The sequence below is a fragment of the Corvus hawaiiensis genome, chromosome 13 (assembly GCF_020740725.1).
Source record: "Corvus hawaiiensis isolate bCorHaw1 chromosome 13, bCorHaw1.pri.cur, whole genome shotgun sequence".
Lineage (NCBI taxonomy): Eukaryota > Metazoa > Chordata > Aves > Passeriformes > Corvidae > Corvus > Corvus hawaiiensis.
Window position 1 is genome coordinate 3,780,775 of NC_063225.1, and position 26,955 is coordinate 3,807,729.

Below are 26,955 nucleotides of genomic sequence, written 5' to 3' on the forward strand. Positions count from 1 at the left end.
TAAGTTAGATCCAAAATCTGCCCTCAGAACTTCTGCATATCCTCTGCAAGATGAGATATAGGTAGGAGATTTTAATGTTGGGTTTTTTTTTTTTTTAATTATTATCTAAAAAAACCCCAAAAAACCAAAAAACTTCCTGAAGAATTTAAGGGTGTTTTGGTGCCTGTGAGGGAACATAGCTGGAGGAAGCTTGAGAAGTCAAATTGGTACAAGCTTTTGACTGTGAATTACCAGAGATCAAACAAAAGTTACCCCTCTGACAGAGCAGCAGCAGCTTTAGGACCCTTTTTAGCAGAGCAGGTGCCCACCAAGGAAGGTTCCCAACATCCTCCAGTCAGGCTGCCCTTGTGCAAAGCAACCCCTTCCAAACAATGAATGAAACTGTTCTTCAAGGGCAGGAAATCAGCTGGAGCCAGTGGAGCTGAGCAAACTCAAATATTAAATTTGTCTCTAATTTAAGCATGAGTAATAAAAAGAAACACTGAAATTATATTTTGATTTCGGATCAGTTATGCCATTGCTTAATATCACCCAAAGATCAGCTCATGGTTAAAGGGGCAAGAACTGTTTTCTCTGAGAAGAAAACTCATCTGGCTAAATTTGATTTATGCCACAGTAGAGGCACCATGATCAGGCTGACAAGTTTTAGAGTTACTTTGGGCAGAATTTCAGTCAGACTGCTTTTCAGTTACAGGCTTAGTAAATCCTCTCTTTCAATGTAATAATTTAAAACAGTTCTTCAAAAAGTGATATCTACCTTAAAAATCAGGGGTAACAAATACATTAGCATAAAACAATTCCTTTGAAATTCAAAATTTATAAACTTGTCTCCATTTACAGAAATACAGTTTAGGATTTGTATAATTGCTGCCATCTAACAATATGTATTTAATATTTTTCCTTTTGACATTTGTTCTGTTGCCAGGCTGTATCTGCTTATGGTCTGTGATCTGCTTTGCATTACTTTTATAGAAATATTACCATTAAAAGTGCTACATGTAGTATTAAATAGCAGGGTGAGGCAGGAGGCATGAGTAGAATCACTTGTTCACAAATGAGGAGTTTGGATGCCTCATCTCAGTGATGGGGTATAAATACCTATAATCAAATCATTGGTCTGGCACTATGGATAATCTTGGTATAAAATTGAGGCAGGCAGAAGTGCAATATCCCAATATCCAGGGTTATGAATATTGCAGATTATGTTTAGACAAAATGCACAAGAAAGACCTTCCTATACTGGCTGCTCTTGCTACAGTTTATTCTTCTGTCAGTATTTCCCCTATAAACTCCTTTTATTCATAGGTTTGGCAGTTAGCCATGAAATTTTGGTTCTAGCAGGAACTTGGCAGACAGTGTCTCAAGTCAGGAAAATTATTTTAAACAAATTTTTAAAATATATGTATTGGGGCTCTTTTAAAAGTTAGGGGTGCAGTAATTTTTTTCTGAGAAAAAGGATTGGTTTCAGTGGGTTTTTTTTCATTGTAAATTCTCTAAACATTTTCCTAAAAAAGGAAAAAAAGTGTTGTAACCAAATAGTGAAAACATGACTTTCCTTTCAAAAGCATGTGTGTGAAGGTACTGTACATAAGTGTCAATGACTTGTGTATTTTTAAGTGATGGTTTTTAGGGTATTGCTTTAAATCAAATACCTCATGTGTCACTGTGATGGAATAAAGCTTGTTATGATGTTATAAACTGTGAGGGAAATAATATGCACCATAAGTAATTCTAAATGCCCACACTCCCTCTTTATTTACTTTTCCATCACCTGTCTGTAAGTTTTGTACATAAGAGCCTTGGAAAATCAGCCCTTCAACAAGTTCAGCATAATACAGTAATTAATAAGGTTGTGTGAGCAAGAGGTGCCATTATGTCAATCTTGTATGCTAGGAGTGTGCTCGGGTTGTGTGAGCATTCATGGGAGCAGAACAGCCTTTCTCATACTTCAGATTTTACAGTGGTAATTTGGGCAAATGCCACCTGGGCCACCACACATCAGCAGGAGAGAAGTTTGATGGTGATTGTGGTTCTTACAGTTCACCTGTAGGCTGAGAAACAAGTCACTTTTCTCCTGCAGTCAACTGTAAGTTTGCTGCCTTGTTGATTTTCATGTAGAGCTTCAGTGGTTGGCAGCATTCCTGTCATAGCTGTCCCTACCCTGGCATGATTTCCTCAGCTACTGTCAAGTGGGTTTCCATCAAATGAACACATCAAGAAGGACATGAGGAGTCCTGAACCAGCACAGGTGTTTTAGCAAGAGGAGATGAGTCTGTGATAGGTACTTGACCATCAGGAGGATTTCTTTCTGTTTGTATTGTTCTTTTAAGGGGAAAACATTATTTAAAAGCATTGAAAAATATGTGATCACTGAAGTAGGAGTGCAATTTCATATGGCATCAGAATATGGGGGAAAAAAACCCTGAAAAATAAACTTCAACAGGAAAGATTTTGCTTATTTGACAGTGGCACCTATGTGCCCCTGTGTGATCTTTGAAAGCTGACGGTCCTTGTCTTTCAAAGACATAATGCCCATCCTTTCATTACTCTTGTTTTTCCACTGCATGTGCTGAAGTGAGACCAGTTTTTAAAATTGCATGGTAAAGTGTTTAAAAGAACCTTCATTTGGATGTTTGCAAATACATTTAATAAGTTAATTCAAAAAAATAATGCCAGATATACTTCCCAGAAATTGGAATCTCTTTTTCTATTATGCACCTGAGGCATTCTGCACGTTGGACTCTGGCTGACCTGTCACACCGTTTGTGCTGGATGGGGACCATGTGGTGTGCTGTGTGAAGGTGGAAAAATCCAGTGTATCCAGGTGCAAATTTTGAATATGCATTCAGTAAAGCTTCCATGAATTACCACTATTTTATGGACTCCAGGAAATATATGGACTGATGTTAATACAAATTTATAAGTAGGCCCAGAGATAATTAATGTGTCAAAATGTCTTGAAAATTGTCTTCCCCTTCACACTTTGTACCTACTGTAGATACCCATATTTGAAAGGGAAATGTTTAGAGTTGCAAAGCTGGAGGTGGAAGAGCTCTCTAAAATGCATGAAAATTTGCCTTTGGGCACTAAGATAAAATTCTCAGTTGTGCTACTCTCACAATGCACTTCATCCCTCTTCCTGAGGTGAGATTCTCATCTATAAAATGGACATAATGCATAACCTTAAAAGCTGCAAAGAGAAAGTTTAAAGACTTATTGTATTTGTATTGTGAAAATACTCTCATTATGTCTGTGCCAAGTTTTCTTTGCACAACTAAATGCAAGGACTGAGTATTTAAATACCATATTGTAGAGAACATTTTCTAGTGATTATAATTTATAAATTACTTTATTACATACTGGGATATAACTTTTAGGTTCTTCATTGGGGATGTTAGTATAATCAATGATATTTTTAAAAAGAATATCGTGTTTCTAATAAACTTTTTAAAGTCTGCCATTCCTTCTTTTTTGCCTATTTTGAAATTCTGCCTTTATCTCTCTTCCAAGCCCTGGCAAGTGTTTGCTTCAGGCTGGCTACTGAGAAAGTGGGCAGTGTGCTGAAAGTTATATTGGTTTCTTGGTTATGTTTCCTCTCAGAACCTCTGTGTGTTTCCCAGGTTCTGTGGCTTTTGAGCTGTTTGCCAGCTGCACGTGCAAATCTTCAAGTTATAATTCTCCAGACCACTTAGAAATGGAGGGAATTGGAGTGATGCTAAACATTTCTCAGTGTAGTTTCCATTTAAGATGGGGCACATTCAGAGGAATGGATATGTATTGAAAGTTTGGATTTATAGATTTCCATCTACGTAGTCGCATGTACTTTTAAATCTTGGAAGACAGCTAAATACTGGAAACTCAGGGACAAGTTTTTCATATTTTTGGTCCTGGTCAGCTGTCCTGGATGATTGGACCAAAAAGCTCTTAAAAGATGGTTAGAGACTTGGACTGCCTGCTTGCCTGAATACCACCCACGTGAGTGCATAGCCTTCCTCCCTGTTCTCAGGACTGTATCTTCTCTACATTCTTATACTGGAGAATGTGGGACAATATTTGCCACTGCAGATAAGCAGATACAGGGCTTGTATGGTTCTGGTTGAGCAAGCATGAATGAAAATCTGGGCAACTAAGTCTCTATTTTCAGGTGCATTGCCAGTGATGTAATGCACCAGTGTTTGCAGGATGTGCTTATCAGGGTTTTAAAAGGGTTTCTCTCTTTGCTGGACATTTGTCTGTCAAAATAGTAGTTTATGGAATATCACCCAAGAAAGTAAAACGGTTTGCTGTTGTTCAGAGGAGAAGCCAGAAGCAAGTGCTTCTGTTGTCAAAGTCAGCAATGGGATAAAAAGGTACCCTGGGACTCTGGTGTAGGTCATCAAAACCTGTTAGCAGGGAGTAAAAGAGAATTTGTGTAGAGTTTTTGTAAAACCATCTGAACGATGTAATTAACTCAGAAATTGAAAAATAGCAACTTAATTATGCTTTAAGTACTTCAATGCTGATTCCTTTTAGCAGGAGCGTAACGTGTAGGTGCTGTCCTTAGCAGTTAGATGCAGAAATAGCTGTAGGTGCCAGGTATTCTAATGCAGCTGCTTTCTGCTTGGAGTAGTTAGGGAGGGAACCATGATTTCTTCTCCATGCCCACAAATTCCATGTTCCCTCTGTTACTGCTCACAAAGAAGGAAGGAGGTGATACAGACTCTCTTCAGTGCCAAAAGCCTCAACTAGCTCAGAGGTGCCAAATAGCCAAGCAACATTTCATCCCTTCCTGGATGCCAAAAGCCTCAAGTATCCCTGCTCCACCTGCCAAAACCTCCAGCTCTGTCCTGACAACTCCTGCAGTGCAGGCCTGTGCTGTCAATATGAAATTTTGCAACACTCTGACAATGGAAAAATCTGGATGCAGTATAATACTGAAAAACATGCTGAGATTTGCCTTTAGTTTAGTATGAAAATGAATTGTGCTGTAAATATTTCCTGTGTGTGACACTTGTGCATGCTTTATTTTCCAAAATTTGAATTTATTCAAAAATTCTGTAGAACGAAAATATATTGCAGGATAGAACACTGAGATGTCTGAAGTCCATCTGAGCCCCCAGATGTATTTTTTCATGTAGCTCAATAAGTCCATTTGCCTTTTGGCTGATTCCTTGCTGGTGATTCACCTTGTTACTGAGCTTTACCAGCTTGTGTTTCTGAAAAGTTCTTGTTATTCTGGGGCATGGGTTCCACTTTGCAGTGAGTTTGCAGTGCTGAGGCCAAGTGCAAGGAATAGGTAACTGAAATAATGTTAACAATTTAAAAACTAATTAGTTCTAAACATCTGCTTAAAATAGCTGCATTTACTCCCAGATGTTTTTTATCAGTCTAAAATAATGATGCATTGTCTTTTCTCCAGGATTTTAAAATTCCAGATATGTTCTTTTTAACATACAGAATAATACATAATTTACTTTGGTACATAGAAGTAAAAGATTTATCAAACTCAATGACATATACAGTGCACAATTAGGTAATACATAATGCACTCAGCAATAGTAGAAATATATCAGGAAATATCTTGAAATCTGTTTTAAGGAAACAAGTGGAAGTTTTTAAGCTAAAACTAGGTAATGCAAGACCTTTTATTTATAATTCTTATTTGTCTGGAAATATGTTTTGACTGTTCTTCTATTTAGTTGCTGCCACAAGTGAAATAGTTTTTCCTAGATCTGTAATCTGCATTCTACACCTCACTTAGAGAGCAAAATACAGGTGTAAATCATTTTTGTATGTGACCTTAGCAGTGAAAGAGATTTCTAGTGTAGCTTGTTGCAAAGCTCTAGACATAACAGGCAGAGTTAAAAGTGAAGGGTACAGTTCTGAGGCTGAATGGCATATCCAGTGATTATCTGCAGGTAAATACTTGTTCTTTCCTGCTCGTGGATACAGTCATCAGTGCAATTTGATACCTCTTCCACCAAGTGTAGTGTCTGGAAAGAAGAATCTGGGAAATGCATCACAGAGCTACTCAGGCAGGATATTTTTCCCTTCAGTGCCATAATTCCTTGTGCTACCTCTGTTCGGAGCTGTTGTAGGCATGAGGAGGAGCAAATGGAACAGTGCAGTGCTGCACATGAAGATTAGTGAAGAGCAATGTACCCTTGTGCCTTGGAAGTCTCTGAAAGTCAGGATAGTGTTAATAGTATTTATGGGTTGTGAGAGTGGGAAGAAGCAATGAAAAGGAAATGCTTCATCTCCGTTCAAAACACCATCAAGGATGAAATTCGCTCCTGGGAGAAGGGCCAGCACTGAGCTTTGGGTGTTGCTTAATTTAGGCCTTTGGTGGTACTGAAGTGGTGTTTATACCCTTCAGCAGGTTCTCTCCCTTGGATGAATTCAATCTGAAGAACCTAAATTCTGTATCTAATTATAAGAAATGTAATTATAAGAAATGCATTATTAAGTAGTAATATGCTACAACTGTGCCAGTGTAACTCCTTTTGGTGATTCTCCTTCGGACTTCGGCAAGCCTTCGTGGATTAATACCAACCACTTCAGTAAGAAGCCATGAGAAAAACAAAAGCACAGCCACCCAGAGAGCTGAAGTGACACTGGCATAGCAGCAGGTGTATTGGTAAATATTCCTCCACGTCCAAGTCCTTACTTGAAACGTCAAAGACTTTATTTCGTGAGCCACATCACTTCAACCTGTTTGAATGGAGCATTCTCATGTATCTATCACGATCTCTGTCACATTGGGACATCTGCTGCCCAGAGGTTACACTGAAACTCTTCCAGAACCTGACAGAGCTGAGTACCTGGCCCTGGGGAGGTGCTCAGGGGCTGTCACAGGGCAGGATTTGTGTTGATATGTGCATGGCAGAGGGACTGTCACCTGGGGACTCTGGCAGATGGATCTGTGTGCCAGGTCTCAACATTCCATTGCACATACTGCTGCAGTAACCCTCGTGTCAAATACTGTGGACTTGCCTCATGTTTGTTTGTGTTTAAAGAAAAATTGTATGCTATAAACGCTGTGAAACAAACATTTAAGGTATCAGAGCATTTGCTCTTGAGAAGCTGAATCTTTGTTATGCTGAATGCTAAACATTTACATATCCAAGCCTTATGTAATGGATGTCTGAATAATAATAAAACTGCATAAACTGACCTTCGTTCTCTGGCACCACTTCTCCTTTGAAGTCTGCATGACCAAATTCAAGACAATTATGTCATCCTTCATAACAGCCAAACAAAAGTTTGGCCAAATAATCTTTTTTTCTCCATCTGACAGCACTGTGTTTGATTTTTGTATTGTGTGTCAATGTAGCTGTTGTTATTTACTGCGTGTTACAAGTGACAGTAAAAATCCCCTTGTTTTGGAGTAATGATCAGCCCTGTTAACATCTGGATTTCATTTATGTTACCTCAGTGCCCACTTCTGCTATACTTGGTTACTTTGAGCAGTACGTTGCGAGTATGGCCTGAGAACACATACACAGGAATAATTTGCAGAACATGGTGTTACAGTGTGTGCCCATATGTGACAGAAGCAAAAACAGAGCCCTGGACAGAAGGAGGGAAACTGGCACTAACACTTTCCCCTCTGTTCAAATTTACCAGTGCCACACTTCAGTGAAGTTCTCTGTGGACAGGACTGTCTCTGTCAGTTAAGGGTTGTCAGCAGAGAACTCAGGTTGCACGTTACTGGGCCTCAGACACCGAGGAAACCTTGGCAGACTGTCATCTCAGTCTTTCAGGTTCTGCCTATGTCACCAAGTGCTTCAAAACTCAGGAGTCTCTTTTCCCTTACCCCCTGATTCAAGTGATCCTTGCCCAGGTCCATGTTTAGTGTTGTGACTTTTTTGCTTTCAAAAGGAGTTAGATTGGGATGAAATATTTTGAGTCTACCCTTACCGTATAAACCATATTTCTGAAGAAACTTGGTACAGACCCTTAGCTATTGCTCTGGCTGCGATGTTTGCATCTAAACCTGTGTTCACATGGGGTACAACTCCTTCCAGCATGGCTGGGTCCAGTGGAAGTGTGACGTCTTTTCCCACCCAGCTTTACGTAAAGAGCAGCAAACCATCTAGGTTGTGTTTATAGCTGGTTTAAGTTATTTTTTCTGGATTCACTACAGCACTTGTGGCTTCGTTGTGTTACATCCTTGGGTGCACATGTGCATGTCCATGCACACATTTATGTTTGTGCTGGGACATAAATACTTCCACAATGAGTATGCAAATCGTGTGTGTTGCACTTCGTCTGTTGTGAAGTTAAGCCACTAAAGGAAAAACTATTCTAATATGGTCCAAAGTTTCACTGCTGAACCGTGTTAGAATTATGACTGAAGACAATAAAAACATGAAAAACTGAAGTCAAGCAAGCTGTGAATGCAGTCCTGATGTACAATAATATCCTTTTGTGTCCAGTTGCAATTAGCTCTCAATTTAATTCCTAAATGAGTTTCCAAGGCTTTGTTGGTGTAAATCATGACATTGCTGATCTTTTCTTTATCTTACTTCAGTTTGGTGCCATGGTGAAGACAACTGTAATGTGTACAGTTTATGAAACCAGACAGCTAGTTAATCAGTATTATTTTGTTAGTAAATTACTAAGTCAGTGCAAGCTCCTTTAACTCTTTCCCATGGGACAAATAGTTTGAACTAGCTGGAGCTTAAATCAACACTGTGGGCACTGAATTAGTCAATGATTCTGAAGAAGGCTTTGTTGGCATAAAGTTCTGCTTTGATCCTCATAGTATTTACAGCTTTTTAACTAGATACAGTTCAGAACAATGGCTTTTATCAAGGCAGTTTGGGAAGTGAACAACTGGACTTTGTTTAGGGCTTTAGATGACATTCTGTCTGTTAATATCATGTGGCTGGTTTTAATACAATGATAAAGTTAGGATTGTTTTAGGCATTGTCACTACTTTATCAAAAGAAACGAGCTATTCTAAAAAAGAGTGGCATGTGCTGCCTTTTTAATATCTCAAGTTTAATCATTTCTCAACATGTTAACACCCAATCATTTCCTTTGGGCTTGCAGAGGACAAACTAATTTTGCACCCATAAATTTGCAAGAAGTGACTCTTTTGTTCATCTTGATTCATTTTCGTGTGCTGAGTGACTTGTTGGGAAGTGCTGAGATTTTTTTGTCAAGACTGAAGGCAGTTGGTTCCATTTTCAGTGTCAGACATTTCAGAATTGGCTTCTGATATAAAGTAAACCTAACATCAGTGTGAAAATTCCTCGGGGATCTTGGCAGAGCTGGGCTCTATAACTTTTGGAATGGTAGATTGGCCTAAGAATGCTTTTAGAGCTTTACGGTAAGTGATTGTAAAATTTGTAAATTTATAAAAGCAAGAAAGTTAAGGAGCCACTGATGTTTTTAGACCAATTTCTGCAATTCAGTCTTCAAACAGAGATGCTAATCCTCTAATAAACAATTTACTTTTTTTTTTTTTTGACAAGTTGACCACTGAAGTCAATGGGAATAAAAAAATTGGCCGTAAATAGTTGTTTCATTAAAGCTTGGATCAAATCTTCAGGTTCTCTCATTTGTGATGCTTTTGGGGCAGAGTAAATATTGGTCAATATTCTCTGTCACCTGAGAAAAATAACTCACTGCCTCACTTTTATCCACAGTCTGGCTTTCATAATGATGCCAAAAGCCATTACTTTATGTTAGCGGTATTTTTATGTGCAGACTGTCACCACGGTGGTTAGAGAAATTGGTGTTTTAATCTTAAACTGGGTGTAATATAGGATTCTAAAAGTTCTGTTTCATTGTAACAAGCCCATCATTTTGTTTGAACATGGTGCCTTGTCCACGTGCTTGAGATTGTTTGGTTCCTACACAGTGTGTTGGGCATAGAGGTGTTGGGAATGACAGTGTGTTTGGGCAAAGCAGTTCTTTGGCAGGAGGCAAAACTCATATACACTGAATCTTCAAAGACTCTGCTTTTTGCCCACATAATTATCATATATTAAAACAATAAATTTGAAATATGGTAAATAAGCAGCAAAGGAACATAATTGGTACTGTTAATGCCAAGCAGTAAAACATATACAGAACAATTTTTTTTTTTCCCCTCTCCTTTCCTTTTTCCTTTTTTCCTTTAGAACTCCAGAACTACCCGCTCAGATGAAGATAAGGATGATTCCTGGGATGCCTGGGGGGCCTGGAGTGATTGCTCACGGACCTGTGGAGGGGGAGCCTCCTACTCTCTAAGGAGATGTTTAAATGGCAGGTAAGCCACATGCTGATGTGTGTGTGTTCTGCAGCTCTGCCACATTTCCAATCCTCTTCTGGTAGCTTCTGTTTCTGAGAGCAAGTGCTGTGTACAGATAAATGTTATAAAATACTGCTTTTAATGCATGTTTGTAATGGATAAATAACTTAGGCTTTCACTCTGAACTTTAACATGTTATGAAATACGACTGTGGAATAGCAGGAATGATTTACTTAGTATTTAGAGAGGGGAGTTCTCAAATGCTACTCATATGTGACTCAAATGGTGAGTTACCTGTGTACAAATTAGCCTGCACTTGGACATGGTTTGACATAATGCTCAAGTGCCCGCTGCTCATGTGGATGTATCAAATGCTGCTTTCTGTTAGGAAAGGAGAGGACAAGAGGCCATAGTCTCAAATTGCACCAAGGGAGATTTGGGTTGGACATTAGGAGGAATTTCTTCACAGAAGGGGTAATTAGCCACTGGAATGGGCTCTCTAGGGAGGTGGTGCAGACACTGTCCCTGGCTGGGTGTGTTTAAGGAAAGACTGGACCTGGCACTTGGTGCCATGGTCTAAATTGACATGGTGGTGGTGGCTCACAGGTTGGACTCAATGATCCCAGAGGTCTTTTCTAATTGATTTCCAATTGATTCTCCAATTCTTCCCTGCCAGTTCTTTCTCTGCAGTGGTCCTGGTAGCCATATGTTTTCATGGATAAGTCTTAGTGTGGCTTGAAGAGACCAGCACATGCAGTGAAAGCCTTTCACCTCAGTAGTAATACTGGGCTAGTGTAGGATTTGTTGGGACAATCCTAAAAGTAGGAGTAATGCACGAGGCCTGTAGTCAGGCAAGAAGAGATCCCAGCCAGCTTTGAGGCATCTGTGCTGGCATCCATAATTGCTTGTTTTAGTTGAACTATTTTTAAACATTTTTAAAACCGATGGTTGTGTTGAAATTTTTGTTTAGTTGAGATTTTTTAAGTTAAATGCAATATCATCCAGGAAATCACTTTTTCTTAAAGAAGGTTTGGAGCGTGATGTGCTTGTTAAGGGCACACTGTGTGAAATACAGAGCTGAAGATGATTGATTAAAGCACTGCCTGTTTCTTTTAGTGAAAAATGCACAAAGATCTTTGAGAAAAGTAACAGTTCCAGTAAGAAGCCTTGATACTCTACCAATGTATTAGGGACTGTGAAACAAGCTCAGTAAATTCTAGCAGTATAAATTCCACTGTGGTTTTATTAATATTTTTAATGTGTTCCCCTGTGAAAAACATGTGTTTTCCATACTTTGACAAATGTATAGTTTAAAAGGTTTTTTCTATGTTTGATTTTTGTAGTAATGTCCAGGAGACACACAATTGTGAAACAAAGTTTTCCTGTTTGTATATATCGTAAACATTTTTAACTTGCATGTTGTGATGCAGTGAGTCTTGCAAAAGATGGGAAATTTGAGACTTGTAATTTGAGCTGGTTGAATTCTTGCTTCAGGCATCCATTTTTTTTTTTCCTTTTCAAATGCTATTTTTCAATCCCTCTCACACATTATAAAAAAAAATATTTATTATCAATTTTCATGCAAGAAGCAGAAAATTTAGTCTAAGAAATGTAAATTACCAGCTATATGTGCACTCATTCTTTAATGTAAGGCACATCCTTTTGGTATGAAGGGATTATTCCAAAACACTGCTCCTGATTTTAGAGAAATCACTAACTCTAATTGCTTGTCCAGTCATTTGAAATATGTTTTCACTTCTTTCAAAGGCTTGATTTTGCCATTTTTAACATAGAAGAATATCTTACACTGTGCAAAAGTGCTGGTTCGTTATTGAGAAGCTTGGCAGAGTGTATCTTTAAAAAAAGGTGTGAAACGCAACCTCCCCAGATTTATGAGACCACAATAAATAACCATGACTCTATTATATGCCTGTTATTTCTGCTACTAACAACAGAGGGTCTGAATTGCCTGGATTTCAGGATTCACATGCACTGGGCACATTATGCATGCAGTCCATGAGAATTCTGTTTAATTTAAAATTATGAATCACATATTCTAATCTTCTCCTCTAGGTTGCATCCCATTTATTAGAAATAATTTGGTTGTAATCAGCATAGATCAGGCTTAGAGAGGCACTTTTCACACCTTATGTTTTTCATAAGGTTTGCAGTAAATTGGGCTTACAGGGAAAGTCACACGTTCTTTGCTGAAGAGAGACAGCAGTGTAACGAGTTGAATCCCCAGATCCCCTTTGTATATAAACTTTGTATTTTGAGTCCAGATTATGGTAGGGCAGTAGCAATAAAAGTCTAATTTTCGAGAGAATAACTAGCTGTGAAACAGGCAAGGTTGTTTTATACAGTGTAACCATTTTTATCCTTTTTTTTAGGAACTGTGAAGGTCGGAATATTCGATACAAAACCTGCAGTAGTAACGTGAGTCTGGCCTTTAATCCTGTTTTACTCATTCAAAAAATGTGTTAAAGTTTAAGAAATGCTGCTTCTTATTTAAAACCTTATGGTGCATAATTTTCTTTCCATCATTATTACCATTTTTAAACATTTCAGTCTGCATGACACCATGAGGTCTCAAATTTAGACTTCCCAAATGGACATTTTCCTTTGAAATTATAGTGCCAGTTGTGATTCAGAGTGTTTTATATCACTTATTAGGAGAGTTACACATTTTGGAGGATTAACAAATCAGTTCTTGTCTTAAACTAGCAAGTGGTTTTCCTGGGGGTGCTGTCTTTTAGATGAAGCATTAAACTGAGCTCTGGATCATTTGTGATCATTAGTGATATAGTGGCACTCTTCATGTGAGCAAAGGGGTGCCTGGGTCTCTCTTAGATCTTAAATAGGATAATTACTCCTTATATTCCCTCTGTTTGCCTAAACCCATTTATATTGTTTTTTATGTTTATATGTCTGTATGCAAGCACATGCATATTTAGGTGCACTGGCACAGACAATTTCCATGAGTGAGTGTGAAGCTGGAGTTTTGACCATACAGTTGCTGTTACTGTGATGCAATCACATTTTATTTTTATTTTATTTTTATGGACATGTTTTATAAAAACCATTCACACACAGCAAACTTCATGACTCGTGTTCCACTGATTTGTAGTCCTGCTTTGTGCTGTTTAAACAACTACTGCCCTTCACCCCAGGTCTAGGCTGTCCAAGGTGAGCAGCTCAGGCAGGACTTTGTGGTGCTGTTGGTCTACATAACACGTGTGCAAACACAGTCATTCAGGGTGGTTTGTGGTCTGCACTCAGCCCCTTGCACGGCTTACCTTGCAGTACAATGTGGCAGTCATGGGACCTATTCCAGCAGAGACACCAGGTAGATAAGTAATTAATAATAGCACTAAAAGGTGAGGCCTGAATTTCCTTTGGGTTTAATTATACCCAGACAAGATCAGGGGATGCTCAGCCATTACCAATCCCGTGGTTGTTGCCAGCAGCAGGCAGCTGTGGAGTGTGACATGTTCTCCTTAAGACACTGGAAGTTGCCCAGTAAATATATTGACTCAATGCATCTCCTAGGAGAACATGCTTCAGTTTGCCACACCGACAGTGTCTGGTGTGCCAGTTGGCTCCTGCCCTCCTTGAGAACAAGGCTTGCTCACACCTTGAGTTGCTCTACACTCCACTCCTCAGGGTTGGATGGATTTTCCACCACGCAGCCAAAGTTCCTGCTGGCAGAGGCAAGGGGAAATGATAAATGAATCAGTCCCAGGACATGCATAAATCAGATTCTGGAGACAAACCCTGTCCCTTGCCCTTTCAGAAGAAAAGGCCCAGCAGCTTGGTGCACGATGGCCTGCGCTCATAAATAAAAATGCTACCTGCAAAAAATACCATGATCTTTAAAAGCTGTGTGATAAGATAACGTGCAGCCAGTGAGGATGTAAGCAATGAGCAAACTGCCCCTGAGTGCTCCACTGCTTATCTAAATGTCTGCTTGTGTGCACTGTACACAGTAATACACCTCTGCCTGCTGGATCCTGTGCGCTGCAGCTTCCTGCAGGAGTGCAAAGAGGTCATCTTAGATTTAAGATTTATGCAGTAGAAAGCTGATGGAAATGAAGGCACTTTGTGCTTCAGCATTGAGAAAATTAAGATGATTTCCATATCCTCTTGGAACTCCCAGAGAGTTTATCTGAAGTCACTAGAGCCTGTTTTTTAGCTTTAGGACTTATTTAAAAGCGATAAGTGGCAGGCGCCTTGTATGGGAATCTGTTTGAATTTATGATGATTCAAATGTTAATTTCCAGACAGGAAACTGCCTTTACAGTTCTGCTTTTGGGGCATGTCTGAAAGGGATCAGGTTTCCATTTCAGTTCAGATACAGTCAGAATCTCTCAGGAATGGTTTTTCCTAGATTATGGGTCAGATAATGAAGAACTCTTGAGAAAAATGTATTTAATGAGATTTCCACTGTTAATACAGTTGATCTTTGAAACTGGCATCGCTGAATTCCAGCCCCACATTAGATCTGAGTTAACCTTGAAACAGGACCTTACACCTAATGTAAATCTGAGACTACTAGGCCAGTTTAGTTTCAAATTATATAATTTTCCCAAAAGCATTATTTCTAATCAATGCTTCTCACTATAGGAGTGAAACTGTAGTTTGAAAATTAAAGAGTTTATACTAGCTTCTTTCCATATTAATAGGTATTACTGGTAACCACATGAGACATTTGGTATAAATACCCAGTGTAAAGCTGTCTGCAAATGTAATTTTGCTACATGATACATTACACCACTAACATCTATATTGGGGAGTACAAATGAAGCACAACTTAATATGTGTGTCATTCTAATGAAAAGAACAAGAATCATTTTACCAGAAAATTGGTTTCATGTGGATTTGTAATGGAATAGTAGTAAGTTCATTGAACCCGAGCATAGTTCCAGAATAATATTAGTGATATTTCAATCAAAAAATTAATTCAAGGTCTTAGCAACAAAATAATTGCTAAGATTAAGGCATATGTGTAGCCTGCTTATCTTTCTATCATAACTGAGATGCCAGGTGCATGATTTCCTAAAACTGCATGTGTGCTTTCAGCCTTCCATATAGAAACTTTAGAGAAATAAACCATCTATTGTATGTTGTTCAATGAGATTTTCAGTCTTTCTTGCCCCCCTTTTTTTAAATTTCAATTTTTGTATATAGTGTTACATTCTAATGCTATGATGTGCACTATGTGGAAGTGTTTAAGTTAATCCTTTAGGGTCCTATTCACAGAACAAGTTATTTGGGCCATTTCCCCATAAATTTCACATTCTTGTGTGCCAAAAAGTTGGTTATATTTTTGCCTGAGTGATTTTTCTACAGTCAGAAAAAGCACTATTTTGTAAAAGATAGCCCCATGTTTAATTCCATTATAAACTTTTATTATATGCAGATAATGCTCACACTTGTTCAGTACATTCATCTGTAATTGTCCCAGCATCCACTTAACCACCTAATTTATCCCATTCAGAAAATCTTGACTGTACTGTGTCTACTTTAGACTATAATATTTCACCTTGAGTTACGTAGTTTCTCTCTAATCTGTTCATTTATTTATTTTATATTTATAATGCTGATGCACCATAAGGCTCCCTTGGCCGGAGTAGTTTCCAGCTCAGGTATCTTGATTCTACTTAGATGTGGCCTGAAAACTGTGTAGGAAAAACACAGAACCTGAAGCTAATTTCAAAAAGAAAACAAAACAATGACTTCATCAGTTTTGGCTGAGTTTCAACAAAATGAGATTCAAAGAATAAAACTAGACAAAGGGCTAGACTTTCTTTGGTGTCATCATTTTTACTGGGAATTTTCTTGCCTTCTCTTTTGTGCTTTTTTCAGTGGAGTAATTGTTGGCAAGAGTCACAGGGTCTGATGCAACCTTCATATTTTGCACATGAACATTGCCTCCAAAGATACAGATTTCCCAGGTCAGCTTTGTTTTCAAAGGCTGAGGGTGCTCATTGCCAAAACTCAGAGATACATTTCATAAGAAGCCAGCCCTTGGATGCAGTAGTTTTTAATCATCTGTCACAAAAAGAATGGGAATATATATATATATATATATGTGTTTTTAATCTGCATGGTAGTCATGTCTAAAGCATCTTTTTCAGATCTGTCTAATATGTTCATAAATCATGTCATAAATACGCTTCATTCCACTGCAAGGTCTGGCTGTGATTATTTTTGCCAGCATTTTCATGTATTAGACCTCATAGATATGTCTTCAGCTCCTTATGCAGTGTATGAACCTACAAATGGCCTGGCCATGCTTCAGTGGATTGAGCGTGAGACAAAAAACTCTTGCTGAAATTAAGAAATTGGAGAAATCCTGAAATTAATAATAATAATAATAAAGAAATATTGATATATAATAATATATAATGAGAAGAAATATTTAATAATATATAATAAGAAAAAAAAAGTGAAATATTGCGAGGAAGGAGGGAATGCTGCAATGAATTGATTGGTGTCTGAAATAGATTGAAAACAAAGAGATGCACAAACAAGATGAGGGCTGGGGCCCACGTATTGTTGTCTGATATGACCTTGCCCACTTCCCCAACATGGTTCACCCTTGTGTGCCCCTCACATCTTTGCCATGCCTTTTCCTTTCTGTTTTTTAAACTGCCTTTCACTTTTCCAACCCAGCCTAATGGAATTAAACTGATGTTTACAAGTCCTCTTGTTTTCTTGATTGCATTCATTCTGTGCTTAGTTGTTGTCCTCTTTAAACTCCTTTCTTTACACAAATATTTATTCTTCCCTGAATCCCAATCTGGACTTGGTTGCCATCCAAATTCTTATATAATGCAAATGATAATAATTTCAGCTCTTTGATGCCCCTCTGTGATGCTCTTTTCATGCTCCTGCTTTTGAACAGAGCTCAAACATAAAGCAGGTGGAGCTGGCATGTGAATCGAGCTGCCAGAATCACTTTGTGTTCTTTGAAGATGCCAAAAGACAATAGGGAGATGAGAATTCACTTGCTCTGAAGCAGCCAGGAGGGGAGTGGAAGGAAGGAGCTGCATTGTGTCGAATCAATGAGAAACATACAGTAACCAAGGGTTGACATCCTGACTTTGTGGTGTTTGTGTCTTGGCATCGCATCAACACCCAGTGATAATGGATTGTAACAACAGCCTGTCAGACCTCAGCTGAAGGCCATCACTCTGCCTGTTTTATGGATTGCTCTTTAATTCTTTGTGATGAAAATGTAGCTGTGCATGGCTGAGTAACACTGCTCCCAAATATAACTTTACCTGAATCTAATGTCCACTTACTATTATTTTGATCCTTAGCTGCTCCTCTGTTTACGTCGGTGGAAGGGAACCATATGGTATCCATATGAACTCTGAAGTCCTCTCTGCTTTTTAGACCTGCTGTTGTGGAAAATGAGAGGTGACAGATTAGTCAGAGCCACAATTCTGCTCTCATTTACACCAGTGCAAACTTGGTGAATTTCTCGGGAGTGACACTGCAGTGAATATGTGTGGCTTCTCACAGTATTTACTTGACATTTGTAGAAGCTCTCACTTAAGGGATTTTGTAGAGGTAAAACACTCCCTGTGTCTTATTCCATGATTGTATAGGTTCAAAAAGTATGGCTCAAACTAGCATTATCCCAGATTAAAAATAATACAAAATGTGTTAGTATCATTCTGAATTATTGTCACTGTAAGGTGTAGCACTAAGCAGAGCTGAAAATTTTATCTGGGAAAGCTCAGTGAATTGCTCAGTGCTCAGCTGCAAAAACTCCATATGTTGGTCAGTAGATAGAATACTGATTTTTAAAGGCATTTTACATAGATCACAACTAATTCAGAGAGAGCTCTAGACTACTGTTTGCCACAGTGAAAAAAACCCCAAGCTGAGTGCAATATTGTTGGGGGCATTGGACTGAAATTCAAACCTTTCTCCTGTATATTTTACCCCCCATTCCTGTGTAGCACACTTGCTATTTTGTCAGCTTTATTTGGGGCAGGTTCAGTTCACTGATAAGGTTGAAGCTGTGTTTGGGATCAGTATTGTTAACTAATACTTAGTAATAAGTTCCATGAGTGCGGCTGACACATCACAATCTTTCAGTCTTCCATCCAATGAAAACAAAACTTTGTTAAAATCAGCCTCACATCTGGCTTATATGTGCAGTTGGAATTCTTGGAAGAATATCCTTTCAGTCTGGCATATGGGCTCTCTGACACTGGACATACTTTCAAATGAAGTCTGTAGTGAGGAATTGTTTGACACAGTAACTCCTTTGCCAGTACTTTACCAAAGTTATTTTCAAATCAATCAGTATTCATCTCCATTGCTGTCACCGTGGTTTAACATTAACATCATTGTTTGGGTGCAATGCTTTATGTAGAAAAAATATTTTAGAACATTTTATTTGAAGCAGTTCTCGTATTTGGTCTTTCAGCTGTGTGTGCTGAGGCTCTCTGTGGGAGAAGGTACGGAGCTGTCTCATTAGAACTGGAAATGCACGATCAATTGTTACCAGTTTGAAGTTTATTTTATTCCAACAAAATAAGCCTGACTGCTTCCATGAGGTGGTGAAGGTGCTTTGTAATTAGACTACAGGACTAAGCACTGTGAAACTTCCTCATAATGATCTTGTCCCTTTTGCAAGCAGAGCTGAACATTTAATTAGACAAATTTTATTTTTTTATTTATATGTAGCATTAATACCTCTTTAATTAGTCTGATATGTGAATTGATGAATGAGTATAGAGCCCTCCGAAATCCATTAGTGGGAAAAGCTACTGAAAAGAGGAATATAAAATATCACACATCTCCTTATAGTCACTTAAAATACATAGATTCCTTTTGAAGATAATTCTTACTATAGAACCAGACTTTAATTGTACTACCTGGTGTCATAAAAATTAGCATTTTTAATTATCCTCTCGTATCAGTTATGTTGTTATTGCTGGAATATGCATGATATTCTGTACTTGCACTCCAAGCAATGGATTAAGCAACATAGATTGTTTTAACATACCCAGTAAAACTTTGTAGTGTGGCATCTTTGTCAAAGCAGATCAGTTCTTGAACCAAGCCTGCCTGAAGAGCTTCTGTGTTATTCATCAGATAACTTTACTGCAAATGCAAAGTATTTCCTAGCTTAAAAAAAATATTTTTTGGTTTGTTTTCAGGACTGCCCTTCAGATGTTGGTGACTTTAGAGCACAACAGTGTTCAGCCTACAATGATGTCAAATACCAGGGACACTTTTACGAGTGGATCCCTGTGTATAATGATCCTACTGCACCGTGCGCCCTGAAATGTCAAGCTCTGGGAAAGAACTTGGTGGTGGAGCTTGCCCCAAAAGTGCTAGATGGAACTCGTTGCAATATTGAATCCTTGGATATGTGCATCAGTGGAATCTGCCAGGTATGTTCACAGTGTGAATCTAAATGGGGCCTTTTTTGTGAGGCACTTTGCTCTTGAGCAGGCATTTTGAGATTGTTTTTCATTTTATTTATCGGCTTAGATGTATCTGCAAGTGCTGTCAAATGAATTGTAGATAACTCACCTTTTCAGGAAGACACAATTTCCTCACTGCTTTAGCCATGATATATATAGATAAAAGGTCAATAAAATTCGTTCACTCTTCTATTTATGTGTGTAAAAATTAATGAACCTAGTTATTGTAGCTACAGCTTTCTTAACTTAAGTGTATCTGTGAGGACGTGATGAAATTGCCTAGCCTTCCATTTCATTTTATTCCTTTTCGGAGTCCCATATAATCTCTGTTAAGGAGAAAATTGGACATTTTATGGGATCCAGCCTGGAATGGCAGGTGTGAATGTATAGGGTCTGTCTTGTATGGGTGAGTACTGTGGTTGCATGAACTGATTTTTTGAATCTTTTACTGGCAATCTATGTTTTTAGATGTATTTTTTATTTATTAGAGTTATGTAAAAGTAGAGACTTATAATATTTGAGGCTTGCCAGCCTTGCCCGTGTCTCGTTAGCAAAGCAATATTGCAAACTTGTTTTATGAACAGAGCAGTTTATAGAGAATGGATATGTTATTGCAATTAGTTTTCTTTCTCTGCAAGTGGTTGTTGCTCTGTTAAATGTCTAAAATGTGTGCGACTCAAAAATGCAGGATATGGCCCAGTGAGAAAAATAGCTCTATTATAGAGGAAAATCTGACACATTTGGCAGAAGACTGGTGCATGGATTATAGCAACATTAATATATGATCTGGACTTTGCTGTGGGTTTTATGTGACTTCTGCGTATGCCGCAGTTCCAATGCCAGTCGTGTCAACACAGAGTGCATCTGCTGCCTCTGAAACAGAAGAATTCCTCACAGAGAGACTGCATTTATCAATAGGACTTCACTGTGGGATCCAGCAGTGTTTGTTACCCTCTATTTGAAATAGGATATACCTCTAGAAACTCTGGGAACACTTGCCAAATAAGATATTTCTTGTGCCATGTTCTTAGTGATGCTCCTACCCTAATAAAAAGGCTTTCACCCAGGAGGATGGCCCAGCCTTTCCTAGGAGGTGCCTTTACAGCAGCCTTTGCTGTCTGTGCCCACTGCAGCCCGAGGCTGGATCTGAGGGAGCCCTGGGCTTTTCAAGGGCTTGTGCTCGGGGTGCTGTGGGGTTGCCAGTGTCTCCCATTGTGACTTCGAACACCTTCTTCCATCTTTCACACGAGGCATGAAATTCTCTTTGCCCAGAGTGCATCAAATTTCATGAAGAACAGTTGGGAGGAATATTTAAAAGGGCTGCTTTCAGTGTTTCCTCTTAGCAGTTTGTAGTATTCATGTGTATGTATGTTATAAAATGCTTGGAAATGTAAGTAATCCATTTTTAGAATAAATGAAGTAGTGGAGATGAAATTAATCATTCCAGAAGCAGGAACTGGAATTCTTACACTGTTGGTGAGAATCAATTTCTTTTCTCCATCTCCCATTTTTATTTTTTAATTATTTCTTCTAATTTCACAAAAATATTCTTCAGTGTGAGGTAACGTCTCCCCGGAAAAAACCTGCAACAAACATGTTTAGAATGTGTCCTGTGCTGTGATTTACTCAATTTTTAAAATTGATTGCTGAAACTCATAAACAGTTCAGTGTTTTCACTTTATTTTCTTGAAGTCACCGGCTATTCCTGAGGTATTTTTGCACAAATTGAAAATTTCTGCTTTTTAAAGTATATATTTGATAATTTAGTGTTGGATAATTTTATTGAGGTAAAAAATTGAATTAAAATTCAATTAAATTAAATGAAGATTCACTTAAGTAACCTTTCCTCTTTGCAAACTCTTTTGGGGGCCCACTGAAAGGTTTCTTACTTGTGAAAGGGACTGTGGGAGGTGGGGACCTCCTCGGAAACCAACACAGAGCTTTGTGCTACTCCTGTTTGAGCAGGAAAAGAAAACAAATTGACGTCTAATCTTTCCCAGAAAAACATGGTTATTTAGTCAACTGCTTTTAAGAGAGAGCACAGTTGTGATTCTCCACAATTGTTGCTGTAAGATCTGTCTGGCGGGTTCTGACATGTAATTGGCACAGCCAGCAAATTACTTGGCAACTGGTTTACAGCTAACTCCTGTAAATGAGTACATCACACTGCTGATGTGTGGGTATCTTCACTTCTATGCCTGGGAGCACCAAAAACTTGCCATAAGGAGACTGGTGCTGGTTTTGATCATTTATTGTCTCAAAGTTGACTCGGCTTTCCCTCCTCCTCAACATGATTTCACTTTTATCTGTGTTCTGGTTCCTGGTAAGGTAGAGCTGCATCACTACTTCTGCCTCTTGTTCAGACTCACCTTGGCAGCACATGAATTTACAAAGATGGTGAATTCTTGTTCTCCAGCTTCAGTTCTGATCCTTTGCACTTCCCTCATCAAGAAAATCAAGCTAAATAAGCTCTATCAAAGAAAATTGTGAGATGACAAAGCTGCACTCTGGATAGGAGGTGTGAGGCTTTACAGGAAGTGAAAACTAAAGATGGTCGAGCTGGGAAAAAGTCTATTGGGAAAGTTAGTAAGATATTTTGGGTTTGTTTGAGGCTTAACTCAGTCAAACCATTTGATCATGTTTTAGTCTGCTTCTGCCCTGCTTCTGTTACCAGCCCAGATATCTGGGGCTGTGGTGTTAGATGGGGACAGGTCAAAACTTCACAGCCAGGATTTTCACACTTCTGATATTTTTTCTAGGCTCTGCACAACTCCCAAAACATTTTTTCATATAATGTGTTCCTGCTGTGCCCATCTGGATGTGGGTGGAGACATTTAAAAACATCTGCATGTCAGACACATATGTGGGCAACATTTACCCAGTTACTCCGCCTGCTTTGGGGCCCTGCCTCAACTTGGGTTTTGTTTTTAATTTGTGCAGACCTGCTTTTTTCTACCAGAGTGCAGAATGGGGTGTTACTTGTGCCAGCACCTGAAATGGTTACAGTGATAATTTTCCTAATATGGAGTAATATGTTTGGACAACAAATGCACACATCACCCAAAAAATCTGGAGTCCTAAGGAGCAGCCTGAGTAGTTCTGTCCTAGGCTGTCACAATTAGGTCAAAGATGATGTAAATCCTGCCGTGAACTTTCCATTTAGTGTCAGCAGGTTGTTTGCGTTCCAAAAAAGGCAGACACTACACTGTGCTTTGTAGCATATGGCATAAATTTAGCTGACATCAGAACACATCCCACATGTCAAGTGGAGCGCCATCAACTTGTGCCATGCTAGTTCTCTTCTGTCACATGTCATCGTTTGGCCAGTGGGTATCACTCACCACCAAAGCGCTCTTATGCTGGGTGTAAATAATATCTGTCAGTGTCTTCATTGAAAACAGTTTCTGTAAGCTCTTGGAAGGCTCTTGCACTTTTTTTTTTAATAAGCTTTGTTTGTGCTTTGAATTTAAAATTATAGCAGATTATTCATTTCTTCTGAATCTTGACTCCTCTTGTCCTGAGAGTTGCTTTCTCAAACTGCTTGTTTGTGTACTTTCTCTTTTGGTTCCTGTAGATACATTTTTTGCCTTTCAATATGTTCGAGGACTGCCCAAGTTGCACAGGAGATTTGGTGTGCAGAGACTTAGAAAGGAAAGGTTCCTTTCCATGCTGTATTACTGCAGACATGTTACGAACACATGTTAGTCTGAGTAGTTAATTCTTGAAGAGCTGTTAAAAAAGCACCTTTTTTTCCAAAATGAACATTTTCAATCTTTTTTTTAATATTTAAAAATTAGAGAAAAATGCCTGTGTTGCCTTTTTCTCCTTTTTAGCCTTTGAGTGATTCATAAGAAGAACTGATTTTGAGGTAGCTCTGTGTCAAGCCAGCTGTTATACTAAACCTGGCATTCTCTCCTGGGTACTGCTAATTAACAAATGCACAGAGTAAAGTACATTTTGGAGCATGAAGGAACACCTCTGTAGATGCCTGTACTCTGTCTACATGTTACTGCACCAGAGTTGGCAGGCTGGACCCTGTCCAGAAACACTGTGGGAGTTACTCACGGAGATCCAACAAAACTTTCTGGCTCTCGGAGCTACATATGAAAAACTTCATGTGACTGCACACGTGTGACATGGGTCATAAAACTGGGAGTGGGGAGCTCCAGCTGCAGCTCAGCTAGGAGATGGTGGTGGCTCCAGAGGTCCCACCAGAGGATGGGGCTGAGCTAAGCAGGGGCTGCCACCTCTTATGTGACCTGTCAGTGTCACCCTCCCTCGCCTCAGGGGCCTGGTTTTTCATCTGATGGAAGCTCTTGGCACTGCCCAGGCCTGTGGATCATGGAGCCACCCTTCAAGGGCTGCACTTGCTTCACTTTGAATGTCACTTAGGTGTAGTGATTCCCTTGCAGTGATATTGTTGGCAACTCAGCGGTGTGCTTTATAAATAAATAATAATAACAGGATACTCTCAGACACTAAAAAGGTCTTTTGGAATCACTTGTTTTTATTTTTTTGCAGCTTCCCACTGCTGCTAGAAACTGGTGTTTCTTTTCAGGTCTTATCTTATTCTCTCTCCTACTGTTTCTTATGGAAAATGCTCTCTATGGGGATTTCTTACTGTGTAAGTTTATTCTTTCTTGTCAGATGAGTAGTAGATTTTTTCTGATCTCTGGTTTCTTATCTGCACTTCTTTGGTCATAAGGGATTCTCTCTGCCAAGTTTTGTTTTGTTTTAGTGAGCTGAGTGCAAATGTGACTTTACTTCCCAGCCTAGCATGGACCTAAATCATGGGAGCAGTGATAGCAGAAAAGCTCATGACTTGGGTGTCATCTTGAAGAAGAGCCTTAGCAACCTTCAAATCCCCCAGTGCTAACTTCACCAAGCAAGGCAGGTTTGGCTGGACCCAGCCAGAAAAGGAGCAAAGTAATTTGATTTCATATACTGATTTAATTTTTGAAAGCATTCTCACAAACAAGAAGCCTGCTGGGAGTTTGTGTCCTATCCTCCAGTTGTGTGTGTGTTTTTTTAAATGGAGACCATGTGGGAAAGGGTACTTTCTCCTACTGGGTGGTCCTATAATCTCTCAGCTCCTCTAGCATGTGACAGATCCTGCAGTAAGAGTTAAAGGTTTTGGAAACACTTTGTTTTATTTGATGGAAGTGGATTTACAGAGTTGTGGAACACTCTTTAGCCTCTTGCCTTCAGATATAAAATGTCAGCAGAAATATGTGGAAAGTCTTTTTAGGAGCCCTTTAGTATGCAGTGAATTTTATGCACTGTATTTTTTTATTTTCTGGGGGTTTTTTTTATTGCTTTACGTTCCTTTCCTCCGTATGGATGGCTCAGGAATTTGAATATCATGGAGCGTCTGCTTGTGCCCATCATTCTGATTTATTTTACACCTCCATTCTGAGGTTTGCATTTTGACACACTTTGCCTGTACTGCCTGATTTCTTACCTGTGAGGAACTGAAAACCCTTAAACAGAGGAAGTTTTCCTCCTCCCACCACGGCTGCTGGGATTGCAGCTTCGTTTGCTGGGAGGAGATGGGCTGCAAAGTTCACTGTTGGTCCAAAGTGCATGGACAAAGTCCCTGAAGGGGCTTTATTTTGTTAATTAGCACATGCTGAAGCCTGTGTCAGCTTTTCTGGGCTGCTACTGTCCTGTGCTGGTCTGATTCCAGAGATGTGAGAACCCCTGCCACAGTCAGGCCTTTGTTAGCTCAGACATAACTGAAGAGTTATGAGACAGGACCATGCGAGAAGAAAATCATGGCTCAGATCAAGAAAAATCCTCAGTGAGGATAAACCAGAGATTGAAAACGGTGTTTGAAAGCTAAGATTCCACACTACTGTTAAAAGTAAATTTAAAAGAAAGAAAGAAAGAAGTAACTTGCTTAATTGGAGGGATGTTCTGCTATCTCTCCCTCTGCTTGTCAGAATCAATTACTTGTGAATGATGAGCATGGGAAAGAGACAGTGGGAGCTTTTTTCTTTGTGTTCTCTCTGAGGACACATTTTATCTGTGTAGGAATAAAGTGCAAGCTGAAGCTATCACAAAGTGAAGGATGTGAGCAGAGATTGCAAAGTCAGTGAATAGATGGGCTTTGAATGACAGCAAGGTTTTACAGCAGGGCAAAGAGACATGGAACACATCGACTAAGGGAGGGCAGGATTTTCACATGACAGGGTTTTTTTGTTCATGTTTTTATTACCATGAATTCCCATAGCTGTATTTAAAATTAGTTATTTGTTGTGTGGATACAATCAGTCCTGACATCTGCCTGTGCTGGATTCTGTGCTAAGACAAGTAGAGCAGGGGAAAGTGCAGCACATAGCTGACATTGATGCAATGAGATCTGTGTACTGTGATAGCACATGCAACTGTGCAATGAAACACCACCTTATTTTTTCTGAGTTTTGGATCTTGTGGTGTGTCTGTGTTTTTGGAAATAGAAATCCCTTTTCTCTGAGCTAGACCAGAGGATTTTAATTTTCCGTATTGAGTGATTTTAATAAACTCCAGTAGAGATTTGTTTTTTTCAGCACATAAGGGTTTTTCACTGTTTTCTTCCTTTACTAGTAAATGCTGAAATAAAACCTGTCCTTTCTCAGTCAAGTCACAAGACTTGGAAAAGACATTATTCAGAATTAATTCTGAGGTTATCTTGTATTTTGTGCAATGCTGATAACCTTTAGAAATATGTAGATGTTTTTATTCCATTTTAATCTTAGTTCTCATCTCTTGTAAGGCTGAAATAAATAATTTGGTTTATAGCAGTCCAACTGCTGCTATCCTGGTGGCTGGGCAGTCAGATCACTTCATTGGATATGTTTGGTGTAATAGTCTACATTCACACCATATTTTGCAAATGTTGACAAATTTTAAAGGTGGTGGAAGGCACTTGCACCTGGAGCACAAAGCTTTTGCCACCCTTCAGCAGATCAGTGCTCCAACCAACACAGGATCCCCTTACTGAGGTACAGCTCCAACAGATCTACTGCTGGCCAGTTGTAAAATAAAAATCACTGGACAACATGTACTGGGATAATTACAGACTGTTCAGCCCTTGAGGGAAAGGATCTCCTGTGCAGTAACTTTATCCCATTCTTGTGAAGCACAATTATCATCTCCTTTTGTGCATTCCTCAGTGCAGTTCCTTGCTCAGCAGAAATACAGTACTTCTTTGACATTTTAAGCACATTTAAGCACATTATCCCCATAAATGATTTGCTGGGTTTTCTGCTTCATCTGAATTTCACTAAATGCCATCTGCAA

General features: G+C 39.0%; 1 protein-coding gene across 3 annotated transcripts in view; it reads left to right on the plus strand.

Annotated features, from left to right (window-relative positions):
• Positions 1 to 26,955, plus strand: part of ADAMTSL3 (ADAMTS like 3) — a 174,311-nt gene that overhangs the window by 68,022 nt on the left and 79,334 nt on the right. For all 3 annotated transcript variants that reach the window (XM_048318254.1, XM_048318255.1, XM_048318252.1), the window contains exons 4-6: positions 10,113 to 10,240; positions 12,613 to 12,658; positions 19,405 to 19,641. In XM_048318254.1, coding sequence (XP_048174211.1) covers positions 10,113 to 10,240; positions 12,613 to 12,658; positions 19,405 to 19,641 — 411 coding nt within the window. The remainder of the gene's footprint in view (positions 1 to 10,112; positions 10,241 to 12,612; positions 12,659 to 19,404; positions 19,642 to 26,955) is intronic.